Genomic DNA, 19748 nt, shown 5'->3' on the forward strand with positions numbered 1-19748 from the left:
AATAATGTTGCATATTTGAAAATTTATTTCAATTGTAGTATGTACTATATTTGACAGTTAATGCACTATAAAATACAAGGATTTTTGTTTTATTTATTCTATTTTAGCCACACTGCATTTTAAACGAAGACTCTCAGAGAACTGAAAATAACACAGAATCACTAATGAAACGCGCTAATGCAAGATGCTCAAACACGACATCAGTTTACAATTCTTCCCTGCAGTTCTTTTTTCCCAGCTGTGCGTGACGTGACCGCAGCCTGCGGCACGCCAGCATTTTCTGACCTCTGTTCTTTCCTCAGTCCAGATTTAATTTCTTTGGTGTCTGATCAGCGCGGTGCATCACGGCAGTAACTTATGCATGCAAATGCTTTTATCAACTAGTTACCCCCAGGAATCAGCTCTTTGTGGCACAAATGTTTTTCATGACAGATGTTAAGCTGTACTTCATTTTTTTCTTTAAATATATCTACTGTATATTCCAATGTAGTTGCAGAGAGTGAATTTTTAGACTGCTGATGTCTTGTAGCAAAGAAATAAAAAAATGTTGTACGATGAAGCAGCAGCACAAAGGATTAAATGCTTAAATATTATTTCTAGATAATAGCCCTTGAAGTAGATTATATTTGTTGGATATATTTTAAAAAAATGCTCTGAAGTCTTATAAAACCTTTTACTAGAAGTGAGATGTACTGCTTGAACTCTTAAACGATAAGTACATTACTACTTTTTCAAATCTTTGGAAACAGCATTGGTGCTGACTGGACACAACCCGCCTACTCTTTCTGAACACAGACACGTGCCAGCACACCCGGCCCGCTCGGCAGAATTTTTCCTATCAATAAACAATCTCCACAAATATTTTCACAATGTGTAATGAGAAATGTTATAACAGAGTCCAGGAGGAAAAAAAAATGAAGTCACAGAAATACGGACACCGTAATAAATGTTTTTGAAAGCACTTCATCAAGAAAATAGTTTAAGATATGACATCAGCCTCACAGTGAAAGAGGTGTTTTACTAATCGGGACAGTTGAATGAAATTAAACATTTTCAGTGCATTACTTCTGGATCTGGAGTTGTCTGATTCTCTCTGTACCTATGTCCAGAGACACTCTATGCCACGCTTGTCTCCTAGACCAAGAACAATAACAATGATTTTCATACAAAACTGTTGTGGCTTTCTGGGTGTGCCAAGTTTGGCATAAAAAGAGTAAGACCACCAGCTGTGCCCCCCATCTGCCCTCAGGTGAGTGTGGTACAGGAAGGGTCACTGGCCGCCTTGGCAGGACCACCTGCGAGTCAGAAGGACCTTACGCAGCTGCTCACTATACAACCGCAATTTTCTTTGCGCTGTTCTTTGGTTCTTCTGAAGGAAAAGTTGGGTTTGTAACAAACGCTTCACCCAACTCAAGGCTGTTTCCTCAAGACAACAGGTAGTTTTATACGCACAGAACAGGCCCCTAGAAAGTAGAGGCAAGTTGGTACATTCTCACGGCCCCCACCTACGCTCCGGCACACCCACACGTGGTTAGTTCTCATTTGCAGAAAGGAAGTTCAACGCTAAGTTTCTTTCCAATGCAAAACTTTTCAGGATAATCTTACAACTCAAGGTGAGAACAGAACAAGCTTTTCATTAAGAAGGCTATGATGAAATCCAAAAGGAACAATAGCAGCCAGGAAGCGTTGCAGCATTTTACTATTAAAAATTCCATCTGCCTGCTGCTCAGATGCTGTGGTAACGTAGCTGAGTGAAGGTCTGCAGGTCCAGTCTGCCCCTCACACAGGAACATGCGTTATCATTCCTTTACAGTACTTGGCCCTAGCAAAGGGAGAGCATGTTTTAAGGAAGCAATTCAAGTCAAAACCTGATGCATGACCTGGTCATTAAAAGAAATCTACAGGCACTCATCAGTCTAACCGGAATATGAGTGAAATCAAAGGTGCTTCCTATAGGCACACCCTGCAGAGAGAGTGTTTTAGCTACAAATATCAGCTTGAGGTACAGATCTCAAGTTTTGTAAAACTCTGTGGTTGGAAAAACAGTACCAGAGCTACGCTTTCCACAGCTGACCTGCAGCAGCACACGTTGCTCGTAAGCTGCTTGAAGGAGAAAGTAGAAAAGAAGTGAAGATGTACAAGGAAGACGTGAGTGTGCATATGCACACACACGTTTTTTTATACATGCATATATAAATGGTTTCTTATTTTTATTTAAACTTTATTAACTGAGACTCAAGTTTCATTTGATTATAATATCCATCAACATTTGATTCTGCAATAAAGGTAGTTGCCAAAAATTAAGAGCCCAAAGCAGTTTTGAAAGCATCTGGTGAGAAAAAGCAAAAACTGGTGTTCATGTGTATCACCTTAACTAAGCCAATTAACAGCTGTCTACACTCCACTATAGAGTTCTATGAAATATTGATGTGCAGTTTCATATGATGCGACTCATGGGGGAAAAGAAAACAGCAGGCTACGGACAACCAGGCACACAGACAAATCTACTGTGATATGGAGCATAAAATCCTAAATGTAATAGGGACAACTTAATTTCTAGCACTTGGTGCCAAACCACCTAAACCCTAATATGTGAGGATTACTCTAAATTACCATTACAGACTAGTTTCCTTGTTTTAAGAGTTCTTGGCTTTGTAACTGAAACAATCTACTAACATGTTCAGATTGTTTATGAGGTGAACTTTAACCTAAAAACCCCATTTCTGGCTAGTAGACAGAAGTCCTTTGTGGAAACCAATTTGCCTGATCCACCTTCAGTAGGGACGAGGTAATGTAATAAGCAGTGCTGCCTACTTGAGGAAATGAAGCTGGCCACATTGCACCTATGACAAACTTTTCATTTGCAGAGAACTGTTTGAAGTGCTGTGGTGGCCCAGCCTCCCGGTGCAAATTTGCCTTGCCCGGGAGAAAAACCCGACAAGCTGCCATCACACGGAAGCCCCCACGTGCCTGTTTCATGATGCTTTCCAATCATGACCAGGCTGTTACACCTAACCTGGCACTGTGCCGCCAGCCCCCAAAGCGGCTGCTTTCAGGTCAGCGTGTGTTAAACCTCTCACTTTTAATGGTTAGTGGCAAACCAGATGCCCTGCTTTGGGAAAGGGGGTGACAACAGAAACAATGGAGGAGAATTGGGACACGGGCTAACTGCACGCTTTGTCGTTTTTACTGTAGTAGTTGTTTATGGCAGGGATTTTAAGAGCTGGGCATTTTCTCTAATTAACTTCATTGCTTAACTTCATTGCTATTACAACAGAATTACTATTAAATTCTAAACTACTTAGGACTTCCCTCTCCTGACGTGGGATTCTACAACAACTTGGATAAGAAGACTGCAACGAGGTGATACACTACTCCAGTGGGCTATTCTTACGGGGGCTAGAGACTCTTGGAAGATCACGACTCAAAGGAAATACGAGATGATTTACTCAGATTCAATTGACTAAGAAGAGCAGAGTACAAATAATTTGGATGACCAACCACAGTTCTTAAGTGCTGATGGAAAACTCTTCTAAAACTCAAGGCAGCCATGAGAGAGTTGCAGACCTGAGACCAAAGCACAGGATGGTAAATGGTTGTACAGGCCCACATGGAGGAGAATGAAATCAGCAAGGCTCTACACTTAGACCCAAATTTAAACACAGCAGTAATCCCAGTAATTCAGAAATATAGGATGAGCTCTTCCAGCTGTTTCCACTGAAGACAATGCACTAACCAGAATTTAGTTTAAAAGAACATAGTAAAAATGTAAATATTGTATTGCACTGTGCTAAAGTACAATAAAACCGTTAGGTTAATGGTTGGACTAGATGATCGTCAAGGTCTTTTCCAACCTAGACGATTCTGTGATTCTGTGTAAAAACACAGAGACACAAAAAGGAAATATTTAGCCACTTCAGCTTCTCAAAGAGAGTGTAAATGAAGAGAAAGTTCTGTTCACTGCCAAGTATTCCTTTGCAATCAGGCTCCTTCTAAAGAACAGATGCTTATAAAGAATGGCAACCTAATGTGTTTTAAAGTTAATATGAAAGAATATAAAGGCCTTCAGCAACCTTGAAGTTATCCATGTCAAAGTACAAATATATCAGAAAATCAGAAGAAAAAAAAATAAAAATCAAGCTATCAACTACCCTTCCCACCTTTAAGCAAGTTTAGCTGTTTGGTGCCAAACACTGAAGAGCCTCCCTTTGCACTCTGAGCTCTGAGGACTATTAATGCTTTGGGACTATGAGGTTTCTCAGCATGTCAAAAGAGTTGCCGTCTGGGTGCACAGACTCTACACCCTTGCCTTCTTCATGAACTTGAAGGAATCCATAATCATCTATCCCAACTATCCATGCGATCGGGCCCTCCTCACTGTGGAGACGGACTTGCTTACCGCTGCAAAGAGAACCAGATGGTTATGAATGAATTGGTGGACGCTGCACAAACAATTAAAAATAGCTTAGAGGACTAATGTCTAGCGGGATATTTTTACTTCCCACTTCGCTGGTTCATTACAGAGAATCATCTTTAGCGGCATTTTTTACCTTCTTTAATTTCTTACTGTGGAATTAACAGAGTTGGAGTTAATCCAAACAGTCTATTTTTTTAATAAAAGACATGAGTACAGCAGCTTCATCACTAGCTAAACAAATCATTCCCAATTCCCTTTGTTTTGAGATGATACATGTCAAACACCTAGAAGCATTTTTTAACTCATGCTAGTCCATTGATTTTACTATGTGCTATTTTAACTTGCCCTTAAAAAATTACATCCTACTTGGGAGTATATTTTAATTAAGTTACTAGTATTGAAGTCAATCTAGTAGAAAAAGTAGGAAAAGACAAAATATCCATGAGTTCTCTCTAATTTTCTTAAAAGAAAGTTTGAGATGAACTTTATACTTACCTGTGTATCCAGTACTTGTAGTAACGGGGAAGAACTCCGTTGGGCCCTTTCTCCTGAAAAATATCTATAAGCCTCTCTAGCACAGTCACAGTTCTTGCAATAAGACAGTCTGCAGTTAAAGGCTTCAGCTTTGTCCCCTCTTCCTTATTAAATTTTGTAATGAGATCATTGATGCATATGGTGGGGTTGCTGTTATTCACATTAAATCCAAAGCCTGAAGAAGACAAACCAAAAGAAGAGGACAGGATCTGTAAATATGAACACTTGGCTACCACCAGAAAGTCAGTACTTTATTCAGCTACCTGATACAATTATCTCTAAGGATGTTTCCAGTAGCTGTTTTTCTTCAGTCTCTTACACCTTTAAATCTTTCTACTTGTGTAATTACAAATCTCAGTCCAGATTTTACTTGTTCCTTCCCCTTAAAATGACTCCTCAGAATTGTAGAAGCAAATCCAGTGCAGTCTTTCAACAACACACCATCCTATCAATGAGGGTTAGGAAGATGTAAGTGGTAACTTGCACACTGGTTACAATAACATTAAAATCTCAGGAAGCTGACAGGTCATTAGCTAATTGAGAGTAAATCATCGACCATACACTAAGATGGGAGTTTTACCTTTCAGTCTAAAATTTAATTAAGAGACCTTTCTGTTTACTACAGTTAGCTGACGGCATTTTCTGAAAATTAAGCCTTTTTACTCAGCTGATAAGCCTTGTTTGGCTAGCTCTGAAAAGCCCAGAAGATTTAACTTTGCTGCATAAGACTCCAGTTTGTTTAATCTATCTTCCCACAGCATATCCTTTAGAAGCCTCAAGTCTCTTGCTGAGATTTCTCCAGCTAGAATAATGTTGGCAGAATGCCTTTCTTATTTAAATATGGCTCTTGGGGCCTTTTTTTTAGCCTGCTGAAACAGGCTTTGAGAGATGTAAAGAAATATATTGTATTACCTGTTTATTTTTTTCTCCTAATAATTTTGATTTTTCTTTCCTCAGACATTTGGGATAAAACCCCTGTCTGTCAATCAGGTTTAGACATGATACACTGCCATCTGCAAGAAGGTCCAGATGCACTGTTTGCTATTCCAGATGCATTAATTTGCTATTAATGAGACTATTCATAAATGGAAATAATTTGTATTAACTATGAGGAGAAGGATCTCTTCAGTGAAAAGGAGTTTTTGACTTTTAACTAGTCAGAGAATGCATGCAAAGAAAGCTACAGCGATACAAGTACTGATACACTGATCCTATGGAAATGAGGCAAAATGTATTATTGGAAAGAAACAAAGGAAAATTAACTGGAAAATATAATGTGCCATGCCAGTAAATCCCAACTCAGCTGTTTTAACTCAAATACAGCACAAGTGAAGAGAGAGTGACTGTGGCTGTTAAGGTGTGATTGGTCCTGTCAGGGTGCATAATAGGGCCTTGGAGTTCACCTGCAGGCTCAGGATGTCCAGGCTTGTTTGTATGGAGATCGCTACTGTGCAGTCCAAAAACTGCCACAGATACAAGAGACATACTGAGATGACAAGCTCAGCTGAGGCAGAAGCACCTGGGGATAAAAGTATTGGCAAAAATGTAGCCAGCTAATTTGAAAAATATCAGGTGCTCAGGTCTCTGAGGGCATCTCTGCATTGCCCACATAAGAAGAGTGAAAAATAAACATTTATGCACTGATCTTGCAGTGTGCTGACGTGGCTAATACATCTTCCAGTTCTAGAGCGAGCCCTGGCTTCGGCATCTGTGCACTGTTCGGACATGCCTTAGCTGCACACAGAGGCAGATGGAGCTCTTGGAGGTCAAGCACATTGGCTCTCCCTTGCATTCCACTTGTGTTTGGCTACCTACGTCTGTTCTGAGTCTGGCCCTTACATTAATGAAGCATACTCTTCTGCAGAACTCTCCTTCCAAAAGTCTCGCAACAATTAAGTTCTTTAAAAAGAAAAAAAAAAAAAATTTTTTTAAAACATGTTTGAAAGTATGTTCATGAACTTTGTCACCTGTGAGGCCTTGAGCATGTGGTACAGGTGAAAAGGCAGGTTTGTCTTTTGCCGTATTCTTCTGAATTACTTCTCAGAGCAGTGAAGCCAGGTAGATAATCTTTGATTTTGATCATTACCCCCATATATGGGATACTCTTCATGAGTGCCATGTAAACAGTGAGGTCTAGGTAAGGAATCTGCATGACTGTAGAAAGGGGACGATGCATCTGGCTTACCTTTCCTGTTGTGGAAGTTTGATTTCATTGCTTCTACTAATACGAGAAGTTAAATATCATGAGTCACCCCTACTACTCTCAGTGACATACATCACTGAATGATGGAAAAAATCCTTTGACTAGTATGTGGCAAGTAAGTTTAAGTCTCAGAAGCTTCCAGGTGAAAGAAAGTTGATGAAACGTACATCTTTGTATACACCTCAGACCTATCACCACCAAGATGACTCTGACAGACCTCAGAGAGAAGGCATACAGGAAGTTTCCATTTGAATTTGAATGTTTTGGTGTTTAGGGTAAGAAACACAAGGTCCAAACCAAATATGTAATGTCCAAAGAGATATCTGATAAGATGAACTATTTTTGAGCCATTTTTTTGTGTTAACTTTTCTTGTGTTAACCAGAACAGGCTCTGCAAAAACATATGGAAGCAGTCAATGCTGATGTGACACAGAGAGACTTTTTAAGTGTCTCAGTGCAACTTCCATTCTGTACATGTAGATTATTTACAAAATGAGGATATAACAATTGAACAGAAAATTCAATGGCTGGGCGTGTTTTACAGAAGGAGGTGATGACTACTTCAATTGTTTTGCTTGTTTGCGCCTTAAAATTTGCAGGACCTATTTGCAAGATACTTCACTTATCTACTGTGCTACATTAAAATATAAACCAAATATTATCATCATCATCTTTAACATTTCAGACTTGCTAAGGAACTTTCATTTAGAGTTTTAGACATATCAAAGATAATTATTTTTGGAACCAGAACCTAGAGCTTTGCTGGAAGGTTTCTAAGCATGTCTGACAGATCTGTGCTGCTGCTGGTTAAGGGAAGAATTTCCCTTAACAAATAGCAGGATGATTATCAGACCTGAAATGATAAAAACACCTTATACTTATTTGTGCACCTAAATGTCTTTCCCTGTTACAGCACTGGGACTTGCTGGAAAATACATGTACAGTCTTTTTCAGATTGACTGTGCTACCTTTATGGAACCAGTTTTCCAGGTACTGTTTGTCTTCACAATGAACAGATTGTCACTCTTTGCTCTCTGACCCAGCCTTCCCAACTACTTTGCAAATTTTACTTTCTGAGAGAACTAAAGAAAGTATCAATTAATCAAATCATTACTTCACTGCTGCTTCAACACCAATATTCCAGTTTCTATAAAGGTATCAACAGAAACAAGTTATGTGTATATTTTAGAAGGATAAAAGGAGAAATTAAAACATTACTATGTGTATTTAGCTCTTTTTCTCCTGATTTAAAAGGCATGTTCTTTATTTAACTATTTGTAATGCTGAAAAAAAAAAAAAAAAGGAAATTGAAAAAAATGGATACATTTTTCAGTATATTCTAGTTCTGCAATAGACCAAGGAGGACATTTTCCCTCTCCCCTATAATGCTCTTTCTTTGAACTCCACTACATCAGCCCAGATGCTTGCATTTACATTTTCCTTGTCAAGCACATGGAATTATTAAGAAGAATGAAAACATTTACTTCTCGTGCTTCCTTTTGATTTAACATTGTGCTTTATTTCCTAATGCCTGATGTCATTATTTGTTTTTGTCCTTATCATTTGAACTCATAAAGACATTAATAACAAATTTCTTCAGAAAAAAACCACTATAGAAAAGCTTGAAAATAGACATTTACCAATAAGTATATGAAATGTTGTTTCAATAAGTGTAGAGGTTACCAGAACTCCACCAAGCTTCATAAGATCACTGTAGTAAATATCATTTGGCCATTTTACTCGCAGATCAATACCCTAAAGAAACAAAAACATACATTTAGAAATACTTTGCTCTTCAATACTGATTATAAGAACATGCTTATTCCTTACTCCATATTCTATATTTTCTGTACCGCTTTGCCATACCAAATGTGATACTGTCAACCTCTCTTCATAATGAGAACCTATTTGAGTGCTCCACAAATGTTACTGAAAAAGTCATAGTAACATGATTACATGATTTACTAAGGAGGTTGGCAGCTATCAAAGAAAAGTGTATATTAAAAAAAAAATTATGGCAGATAATAAAGGCTTAGAGCAACCAAATGGAGGACTAAAGATACTAGAGATTTTCAGTATCAAAATTGTGAGGTTTCATAGAATTAATTTCCTTCATTCATGAGTGCCTATTAAAGATGTAAAGGATCTATCCAAGAAAGATACAAACGGTGGCAGCCACTGTGGCTCACTACTGATAAACAATCAGGGTAAGCCCACAGTAACATCAACACTGTATTTGAGAATCCTTGCAGAAACCAGACAAGGAGACAATGACATCTTGAATTTCAGAAAGGAAATTTAGCAGACAGGAGAAATTCCAGTTCACAACTATGTAAATACTTCAGTAATGTCCTAAATATATTCACGTTTTCGGCAGCTACGCTCAAGCAACACCATGGAGTTGGAAACACAAACTGTGCTGTGTGACACCATTCCAGCGCAATAGAGAAGTTTTTGTTGAAACCACAGAACTGAACTGAACTTTGCACTGGCTACTTAAACACAAAAAGAAAGCAAATGTGCTTCCTGCAGTTTGAAAAACTGCATATGACTCTATCCCCAGAGGCAAATTATGGGAGGTGCTCCAGGACTACAAGAGTCGCATTCCCTCCTATTGTAGATTATGAAATCCCTTTACAGGATGTGTGAAAACTGCACCTGGGTCCATGTCTACTTTCCTGACAGATTTAAAGGCCAGAGAGGAGTCCATTACACGTACAGTGACAGGAAATACTACCTGATTTTGCTATCAAAGCATTCTAAGAGACAGTATCACCAATTCATATTCATTACGGAAAACAACTTGACTCTTCACACTGGGAAAAGATTTATAGAAGACTCCTGAGACATGCGAAGTATAACACAGTTAAACAGTATTATCAGTGTTGAGATCTTCCCAAGAGCTATTCAGTAGATCTTACTTAAGGAAAACATACACCTGTAAGACACCAAACACTAGCTCTGCAACTGAAGTGACAGCAAGCATGAAGAACAACCAAGTCAACTGGGTATTCTCATGATGTAAATTACACAGCAGAGACTTTGCCACAAAATGGAGTTAACAAGGTACTGCACAACTATCCCTGTGTCAAAGAAATGATGGGTGTCATGTAATATGCTGGAAATGGAGCAGGTTCTTATCTTATCTTACTAGGGAGAGATGTCTGCTGTTCTTAGAATGGGAAAGCAAAGCATTCTCTTGACATAAGGCCCATTTGCATTTGCAGCACTAATATCTGACAGTAAAACTTCCAATTGAGTGGTCAGATTTTCTCTGTGAGGACCCAGAACAAAGGCCTCAGTTGCTGCCTCCTTAGCATAGTCAACATTTGTGACAACCCTAAAAATAATGACTGGTTGATAAACTGAGACACAGGCATATCAGATTTTGAATGGAAATCCTGAAATGGGCAAAGTGTGCTAAAGTATTATTAAGATTCTGACATACACCCACAGCGGTATGGAAATTTGGAGGAGAGAATTAAACCTCATCTATAGATTAGCCCATTGTTTGCAGCTACTGCAGTTTGCATGGCACAGATGTTCATCTGACATAAAGCAAAGCCCTATGTTACCGAAGTCTGAAGGGGAAATTAAAGCAATGAGTTTACGATAAATCTTTGAACTTCCTTGCTTTAATGTATTTGAGTCCAGACCCTTAATGTTTGCTTCACCCACTGTCTAGGGTGGATGTACTATCAAAGAGATTCAGTAGCTTTGTCTTGGTCATAGCAAGCTATGTATTGTACGTGTGCTATGTACAATACATGTATTATTGATACATGCTATTTTTATATTCATATTTAGTACTTCAGTCACCTTTTTCTTCTTGAATGGAATAAAATAAAAAATGCAACAGTATACCAGGGTAGGCATACAGAAGCAAAACCACCTCCATTCATAAATTAACTCCTTTCCCAGTCTGACTCATATTTTATAAAACTAACTCTTGTCCCTCCTATTTTAAATGGTTAAATTATTCACTCTAGCCAAATATTTTATATTGCAAATTTTAGCCTGAAGCATTTTGGTTTTATAGTCAAGTTATGAAGCACTGAAGTTAGAAGGTTTTAATAGAAAGGCTGACAGACCCTAAACTACAGCAAAGCTACTGGGTGCCACTATAATAAAGTTCATGTGTAAATGTGTATAAGTCATTGATTTTCTGTAATATAGGAAACATATGCTTTAGTTAACTACTTCTGTAAAATACCAAAGTTTTATAGTTAGCAAATATTAGGAAATGGTAACATTAAAAAGGAGATATATGAGGTGATGAAGAAGACTGGTTCTTCATTTTAATACTGATGACAGGACACTTGATTCCCTCTTGAGAGCAATACTCCTAAGTTCTTGCTTTAGAAATCAGTTTTCAACCTTAAACAAGGGTTGGAAAAATCCTTTAAAAGGGATAAAGTGACCACTGAAACAGCACCAACAAAAAAAGCAGAAAAGGATTTGTCAATTTTATTCATTTTTCCCTCCTCCCTCTTCTCTAACTCCTTCAAAATCAAAACAAATTAACTCAATTGTTAGACAAACAAAATTGACGTTTTCTTTACTGCCAAAGACTGAGTCTTAAATTTCATAAGATTATGAGTGAAATGAGTGTAGTATACTTAATCAGCTCAGTAAAAGACAGTATTCATCATATGTATAGTAGACTTCTTAAAACATATAAATAATCAAGCACGTATGAAGGCTAGGTTTACCACTATATTAGTGCTGAAGAACTATATTATGCATTCAGTCATTCTACACATAGAAGACATAGTTAAAATCTGAATTTAGTGAAAATGGAAACAGGAATTTTGAGATAAATTAGAACGACATACCTCATATCCCGGTATTGATCTAACTGACTCTACCACTGCCAAGGACACCAGGTGTTGAATAAAAGGAATTCTCTGGCCTAGGTTGGAATGTAGAGGAATGGCGATATGTAAAGTGGATAGTGCACAGCCAACAGGACTGAGCCAAACATTTCCACCACGACCTGGGGAGGGAGAGAAAAAAAACTTAACTTCAGCTCAAGAAAAAAATATTTATAAAAAAGATCAGTTTGTTAATGTGGACAACTACAAAAGAAAAAGGTTCAATAGTGTCCATCCAAGAATCCACTATAAGTCCTGTAATGGAGTTTCTAAACTAATGTTGAAAGAAAAATGGTTTAAGTGCAAAGTTTTTTCTTTAAAAAAAACAGCGGGTTGTTCAATGGGCATGCTGCTTCTCAATTTCCTAGAATGTCCTAAATGACTTGCTTTCAGGATTTTCCTGGTATCTGGTAACATACACAGTTCAAAAAATCTTACTTTGTTTAAGTGAAGAAGTATTTGTGAAAATGGTCTGTGTGCATCTAAAATTCATCCACACTGTGAATCAACTTGACACAAGCTAGATCTGTGCTGAAAGCCAGGTAATCATCTTCATGTAGATCTGTGCTCAGAAGAGCTTATTAGTGTTCTACTAATGAAATGAATGTGGCTTTTAAATCAGCGCTAGCACCTTCCTGGGAAAGACACAGAACTTGCTTATACTTATCTGTAAAAGATTGTGAAAGTCCACATGACAGTTCAGGCACGTCTTGCAGACTCAAGAAACCTCTATCTCAGAGCAAGTCAAGACCCAGCCTTGTTCCAGTTCAGTCAAAAAGAAGTTCTGATTTGGAAGTCTGACTTGTATTACACTACATGTAGTGATGGCAGTTTCCATGACTGGGGAGACTTTTTGGCAGAAACTAGAAGACCTCTAAATCATTTCTGCAAAAGCCACCAAACATCCTGAAAATGTTTATTTTGGTCTCTATTAACTTAGGTTTTGAGTTTAAATCCACAGTTCAAGCAGGAGGAGAAGAGGACACAATTATTCTACAGATTGTATTATAAACAATACTCATAATGTTTCTTTAAGGCAGCTAGGTGACATTAGAATGTCCTGTTTCATATGTTTAATACACATTTATTAGCACTAGAAGGAAACTTACTCACCTTTCCCTTGTGTTTGTCGAACAGCAATTGCTATTAAACCCATCTCCTCAGGCAACTCGAACATTAACCTGCCAATTAGGAAAAAAAAACCCCATGCTTATCAGCTGGAACACTGGGCTACATTCATGAAAATCTAGGCTTAAATATCAGGTAATATTTTACATTAACATTGCACTACCATTTATCCATTTTCAGTTAACATTTATTCTTGACCAGAAAGCATTAGAATATTAAAAAAAGATTAACTGAAAAATGATAATGTAAAACATTACTATATCTATTACACTGGAAAAAGTTATAGTCATAGTTCATTTAAGGTGCCTTCTGATAACATACGTTTTGCATTTCTTCACATTTTCTTGAAGTGCTTACTTTTTGCGTGTCACTATCTTCAGTAAGTGACAACTAGCAATTCTACACATTTGTTTCTACTTACAGCAAATTTTTGTTCATACTACAGAATATAAGAGCAGCAGTTTCTGATTATTTAGAAAACCAATATGGTGGCAATAAAGCAGTTTAAAAGATACACTATCCCCTGAGAACTAATTATGATTTAACTACAGTAAATAAATCTACACCTTCTGAGAACTCTAGAGAACACTGGCTTATTTTAGGCTTGTGTTCTGCTTTTAGAATAGTTTCACTTAAAAGAATACTAACTTTCCTCTGGGGATAAGTAGAAAGTGCACTTTAACACCACCAAATGAGTCAATGCTAGATGTAAAGAAAGAAGAAAAAACCCTACTTTGAGAACTTCGTTCAAGCTACTTTAAAACAGATCTGAACTGTACTACAATCCTCCTCCATTTCACATATTCAGGAAGAGTTCTTTAACAGATAAAACAGATATTCAAGATGTTGCCAGCAAGGTAAACCCAGAAAGTGATATATAGCCTACAAATTTGCTTCTAACATGGGCACAAATATCAAGTTGTTCATTCATATAAAAGCAATCTTGTCTTGGAGATAAATGCAGTCCAAATCAGCAAAAAGCACGGTTCAAAATTATTTCCTCTGAATTTCAGATACGTATGGAAGGCGTTTCAAGTTCTACAATCAAGCAAGTATCCACAGGCAGCAAGGACCAGCTGCAAGCAAAAATGTCCCCCCCATCACCCACAGACACATGCCTTTAGGCAGGTGACAAGCAAAGGAACTCTCATCCCTCCTGCTTCACAGACTGAAAAGCTGGGCTTCAGTAACTCTTGGAGCTCTAGTGGTAGCAAAATGGAAGTAGGATTCCCAAGGTTTCAGAATATCTTTCAAATGGCTGACTTGCTTTCATAATGGTCAAAATGGGAGGTTATTGGAGGGCCCAAGCAAAGTCTGAACCACAAATGTATTTGCTAATTAGAAATATTTGAACCCAAACTGACAGAAGCTGTAACAGGCTCCACAATGTTTTCCTACATTACTCCTGAATCAGTGAGACATTATCGAAGAGCAATAGCCAGAAGATCTCTTTGCCAGTCCCCTTCCAGTTCATGTGAAATACAGCTCGGTAATTCTTTCCTTTAGACCCTATGGATTACACATGAATCAGGCTCGCTTATCTACCAGCAACCTTAAACATTAAAAATATACCTCTTCTTATGCTGGGACCTAGGGGAAAACCCTCCATAGCTCATGAGGCTTCAGCCCTGTCTTCTGGGAACAGCATGATTTCAGTTACACCACCAAGTTCATGGTTTTGCAACATGAAAATCTAATTTAAATTTGGAAGCACAGTTAGAAAGAGATTACAGGCTTTGTCGAAATACACTGATTTTTGTTACTTCTCCATTCACATATTTGTTTTTAAATAGGAAAAAAAAAAAAAAGTCATGTGCTGCCTTGATGGGAGGAAAATAATCAGAGCAGGAAAAAAGTTAATTATGAATCCAAAACACAGGCTTCTAGAACAAAGAGATATGATTAACAGAACATATGAATGTAGCTATTAGAGGCTTGGCAGCAGGTAACAACATATTAAATGCAGAGACTGAGTTTGTACTTTTAAGGGTCATGAAGAAATTCTTTAATGGACACAACATGGGGAAGTTGTTAATACCCAGACTGATACAGCAAGAGACAGATAGATTTATTTTTACTGCTTCCTGAGATTGTGCTGGAATTACCATGAAGCCTATGATAATAAATAACCCCACACAACTGCCCCCCCAAACTTCGGAGCTTTGTAAATTGTGTGTGCTTGTTAGTTTTTTTCTGGGAGAAACAACTTGGATTTTCCCTACCAGAAAGAATAACTGTACGTGCACTTTTTTACATATTGACTTCCCTTCTTTTCTTTCAACTTAATCAGTTGCAGATTTAACGATTTCATTTTTCTGCAGAGTGACTTAATCACAGTGCTCACCACATTTTCCCCATGAAATTTCTTCCTTCAAGAAATTCTCTGTTCTTTTTCATGCCCTTTAACTAACTTGCTCTACATATTAAGTCAAAAGACCACACTGAGATACAAGAGTAGGGAAACATGAAACATCTGAAGACATATTTACTCATCAGGAAGAATATCAGATGCCACCTACACGATCATAGAAGATGATACTAGAATTTTATGTAAATTTTTCTTTTCTGCTTTGAACATTTTTGTGGTATTTTCCAAAACGTGAGCAAGGCACTTTTGGTATTCAAGAATATTAAACCAGCTGAAATATTAAGAGAGAGATTCTAGCACAATTTTTTATACAAATACCCTCCCCCTGCCCTGAAGTGCATACTATGAATGCTGTCAAGAATAATAAAAAATACTTAATTGTTTTATAGAAATTTCAAGTCTAAGAAGGACTCTGTCTTCATGGCTAGTCAACACAATGACTTTTCTTCCTACGTGAACATAAAATGGGAATTGAAACCACAAAAACTATGTTTGAATAATGTTAATGGCCTGACAACTATAAATTTCATTGATGTTGTGGGTTTAAGATTGAAACTCTCATTAATGCATCCTGCTGTGTTACAGTATTGCAGAGGTATTACAACAGGCAGCATTACATTCCAGATGTTAAAATACCTGGGCACAAGAGGGTAAGTTATGAACAGATTTCTCCCTTCACTTCAAGTTCCTTGTCTGAAAATCTCACTCTCAAATAGCTTGTTTATAGAGTATTATAAAAGCAACATAAAAAAAAAAAAATCAATTTTTAGTCAAATGGAAAGGAACACACCTTTTGACCAGTTTCTTGTATTATTTTGGACAAAAAGGTGCCCTGAACGCTTGCTTTACTACTTTCTATCTACTGTTTCTGTCCATTCTGTCCAATTCGGAAGTGAGCAGCGTGCCTACTAATATTTTTCCTAAACTCTCCTCCATCTCCTTTTCATAGTCCTCAACTACATGATGCTGTGTGTGGTTCCAAGCTCTGTGTGCTGAACAGCCTGCCAGAGGGCGTGCTGGCCAAGCAGAACAGGTAACTCTTGAGTCCATGCTGCAGACTCCTTGCTGCCAGCACTGATCTGGGTTGCTCTCCCCTACCCGGAAGCCTGTTTTTATGAGAACGTGAGTACCTGAAGGAGCTCAAAGATACAGAGCTCTTCTGTAAAACAGGCAGTACACTGATTGAGAGCTGGTGGACCACGATCAGGGGAGAAGCCACCAAGAACAACATCATGGTGGGAGTCTTACAGACCACTTAATCAGAAGGAGGAAGTGGAAAAAGTATTTTTTGAGAAACTTGAGGACATCTGCAGATCACAGACTCTGATTCCTATGGGAGATCCCCCTCTCCCAATATCTGCTAAAAGGCAAACAAAGTGGGATACAAGCAATCCAGCTGACTTGTGGTTGATGCTATGGACAAGCTCTTAACACAAATATCAGATGATCAACTGGAGTGACTGACTCGATCTGCTACAAACAAGGGAGAGATGACTGTGGAGGTGGTAATCTGTGGCAGCTTTGGCCATAGCAACCACAAACATGCTCAGGATCCTGAGAGGAACGATGAGGGCAAGTATAAGAGTACAAAACCTGGATTTCACAAGAGCAGAATTCAGTTTATTCAGGGACCTGATAGATGGGATCTTAGGAGAAGCAGCTCTGAAGGGCAAGGTAGCTCAACGGACCTGGTCTTTAAAGACAAGCTCCCAGACAAAATAATGGTCCATCACAATACTGAGAAAAGTAAGTAGATGAACAGGGAGTCTGGTTTGGCTAAAAAGGGAATTCATGACTGTAGAAAGAATGTCCAAAAGAGATGAAAGCAAGGAGAAATGCTACAAAGGAGAAATGCAGAAACATTGTCCAGACAAGTAAGGATGGTATTAGGAAAGCTGACGCTCAACAATAGTAGATATTGGCATGGAACATAGCAACAAGAACTTCTACTGCTACATGATAAGAATAAACAAGGAAAACATGGGCTCGCAGCTGAGGCAAAAGCACACCGGACACACCTAAGGCTGAGTTACTCAATGCTCTTTGCCCCAGTCTTCACCAACAAGGTCTCCCAGGCCTTTACACATACAGACAAGGCAGAGAGGAAATACCAACAGTAGAAAAGAGTTGATCTCATGAATCTCTTGAGAAATCTTGACTCATACAAAACCATGAGAGCAGATGGGATGCATCTGAGAGTGCTGAGAGAGCCAGCTGATGGCACATCAAGGCTGTTTTTTATCATCATGGTCATGGAGACCAGGGAAGTCCCAGATGAATGGAGAAGGGCAAATGTTGCAACCATCTCCAAGATGGTCTTTCACAGCACCCCTGTAATCCAAGTTTGGCCACTGTGGTCTAGATGGATGTACTATCAGATGAGTAAAAAGTGTCTCGATTTTGGGACTGAAAAGTAATGATTTGTACTCTATCTGTAGGCTGGACACAACTGCAGTTCCTCAGGGGTTTATCCTGAGACCTATCCTATTTAATATCTTAGTATCTTTACCATTGATCTGTAGGAGGAAATGGCATGCACATTAATCACATTTGTGAATAACACTCACCTATGAAGATAACTAAGCATTGGAATAGGATGCACAGAGAGGCTGTGGAGCATTTCCATCCTTGGAAGTTTTGAAGACCTGACTGGAAAAAGCCCTGAGCAAGCTGGTCTGAATTCATTGTTGACCCTGCTTAAAAGAAGGAGGTTGGACTAGAGACCTTAAAGGATCTCTTCCAATCTGACTGATTCTTTGACTCCAGGAAATGTACAGTAACTTGGTATCTCTGCTGTGTCTGGCTGTCCTTTAAATTTGGTTGAAATCAGTCAGAAACTAGCCATTAGCTACTAATTAGTAGATTAACAATTTAGCACAAAGGTGGTTCACTGGAATCCCCTATCCCAAGTAGGATTCTAGATTAAAGTAATTTTCACACTCTCTTACTGGTCTAAATATTTAATTTTATCCATCTTCCACTTCCCATGCAGTATTTTATACATTACCAGGTGCAATATGCAGGCTCCCAAAAGACTGACTCCCACAGTTGGGACAGGTAGAAGAACACCTAAACTGTTAATCCTCCTGAGGCTTATTTAAATGATAGGAATCTTACTGCTCTGCACTGTTATAACTTTGCCTATATTCAGCAGGCAAAATATGTGCCAGAATACACTATTACATGAAAGCACTCTTCTGTTCTATTGCAAAAATTCACAGTTTCTTTCACTTTATAGTGGGTTTCCCTATAGCAATGTTAGTACAGAAAGGACCATTTAGTGTCAAATTCTATTTGAACTCCTTAGATACATGAGTGAGAAAAAGCATTAAGGGATTGTCCCAGACTTGTGGAAAACTAAAAAAGTTCTGAAATCTTGGACTACTGGTTTCTTGTACCTTACTTCAATAAATACTACAAAAAAAAGATTGTCCTATATTAGTCATGACGTTTTCACCAAGGAATAATCTATTAATACTATGAATAACATAGGTTAGCAACTTATATATACTTTTGCTAGTTGGTTAGTCTTTGAGAGCAGTGCACTAATAACAATACAGTTTCAGCAAAACTACCGTATATAGGAAGACTGTAAGTAGGGAAAAGGCACGTGAGTTATTTTTCAGCTGGATCAATGCTCTAATCTGGCTCACCATAAATGAACACTGCTGTTGGCAAAAGGGAAGCAACAGTAAAAGAGGCCAGTGGATAGAAGGGAAGACTAAATCACCTCTTTCTTACCACCCAGGTACTTATGCTTGATTTAAATTACCATATTATGGCCTCAGAATAGTGCATGCTTTGCCTGTGGAATTGCTTTGAGAATCAGGCCTGCTGAACAAGCAGGGTAAAACTCTGCCATTAAATGCTCATTTTTTCTGCTCACTGCGCTTTTCAGCTGGTAATTTTGTTGTCTCTCTACTTTCATACCAGATACTTTATAATTAGTCCTTTGTATATGTTTATAGGCTTTTCCTCTTAAAAAAAGAAAAAGAGAATTTTAAAACACAGTACCATACAGCCAAAGGTGTCAGGAAACATACCCAAATAAGAAAGGACTCCAAAAAATTGGTTTGCCAACAAAATGCCAGTAAAATTTGAAACCTGGGTTCAGACACACTGGTAATGTTCCAAAACTGAAAACTTAAAGAACTTCTTTATTCAGTAAATCAGGTTCTCTGTGAATATCATCAAGACCACAAACTTACAGTAAAGGAGAGAGTT

The 19748-nt window shown here is 38.1% G+C and overlaps 1 protein-coding gene across 4 annotated transcripts in view; it reads right to left on the reverse strand.

The window, feature by feature from the left end:
- Window positions 1-2: 2 nt before the first annotated feature.
- HLCS (holocarboxylase synthetase) overlaps window positions 3-19748 on the reverse strand; it is a 126533-nt gene continuing 106787 nt past the window's right edge. For all 4 annotated transcript variants that reach the window (XM_074858316.1, XM_074858317.1, XM_074858319.1 and 1 more), the window contains 5 exons: window positions 13142-13209; window positions 11990-12150; window positions 8795-8909; window positions 4913-5126; window positions 3-4401 (listed from right to left, as the gene is read on the reverse strand). In XM_074858316.1, the coding sequence (XP_074714417.1) occupies window positions 4233-4401; window positions 4913-5126; window positions 8795-8909; window positions 11990-12150; window positions 13142-13209 (727 nt within the window). In that variant the 3' untranslated portion in view covers window positions 3-4232. The remainder of the gene's footprint in view (window positions 4402-4912; window positions 5127-8794; window positions 8910-11989; window positions 12151-13141; window positions 13210-19748) is intronic.

The sequence above is a fragment of the Strix uralensis genome, chromosome 2, assembly GCF_047716275.1.
Source record: "Strix uralensis isolate ZFMK-TIS-50842 chromosome 2, bStrUra1, whole genome shotgun sequence".
Classification (NCBI taxonomy): domain Eukaryota; kingdom Metazoa; phylum Chordata; class Aves; order Strigiformes; family Strigidae; genus Strix; species Strix uralensis.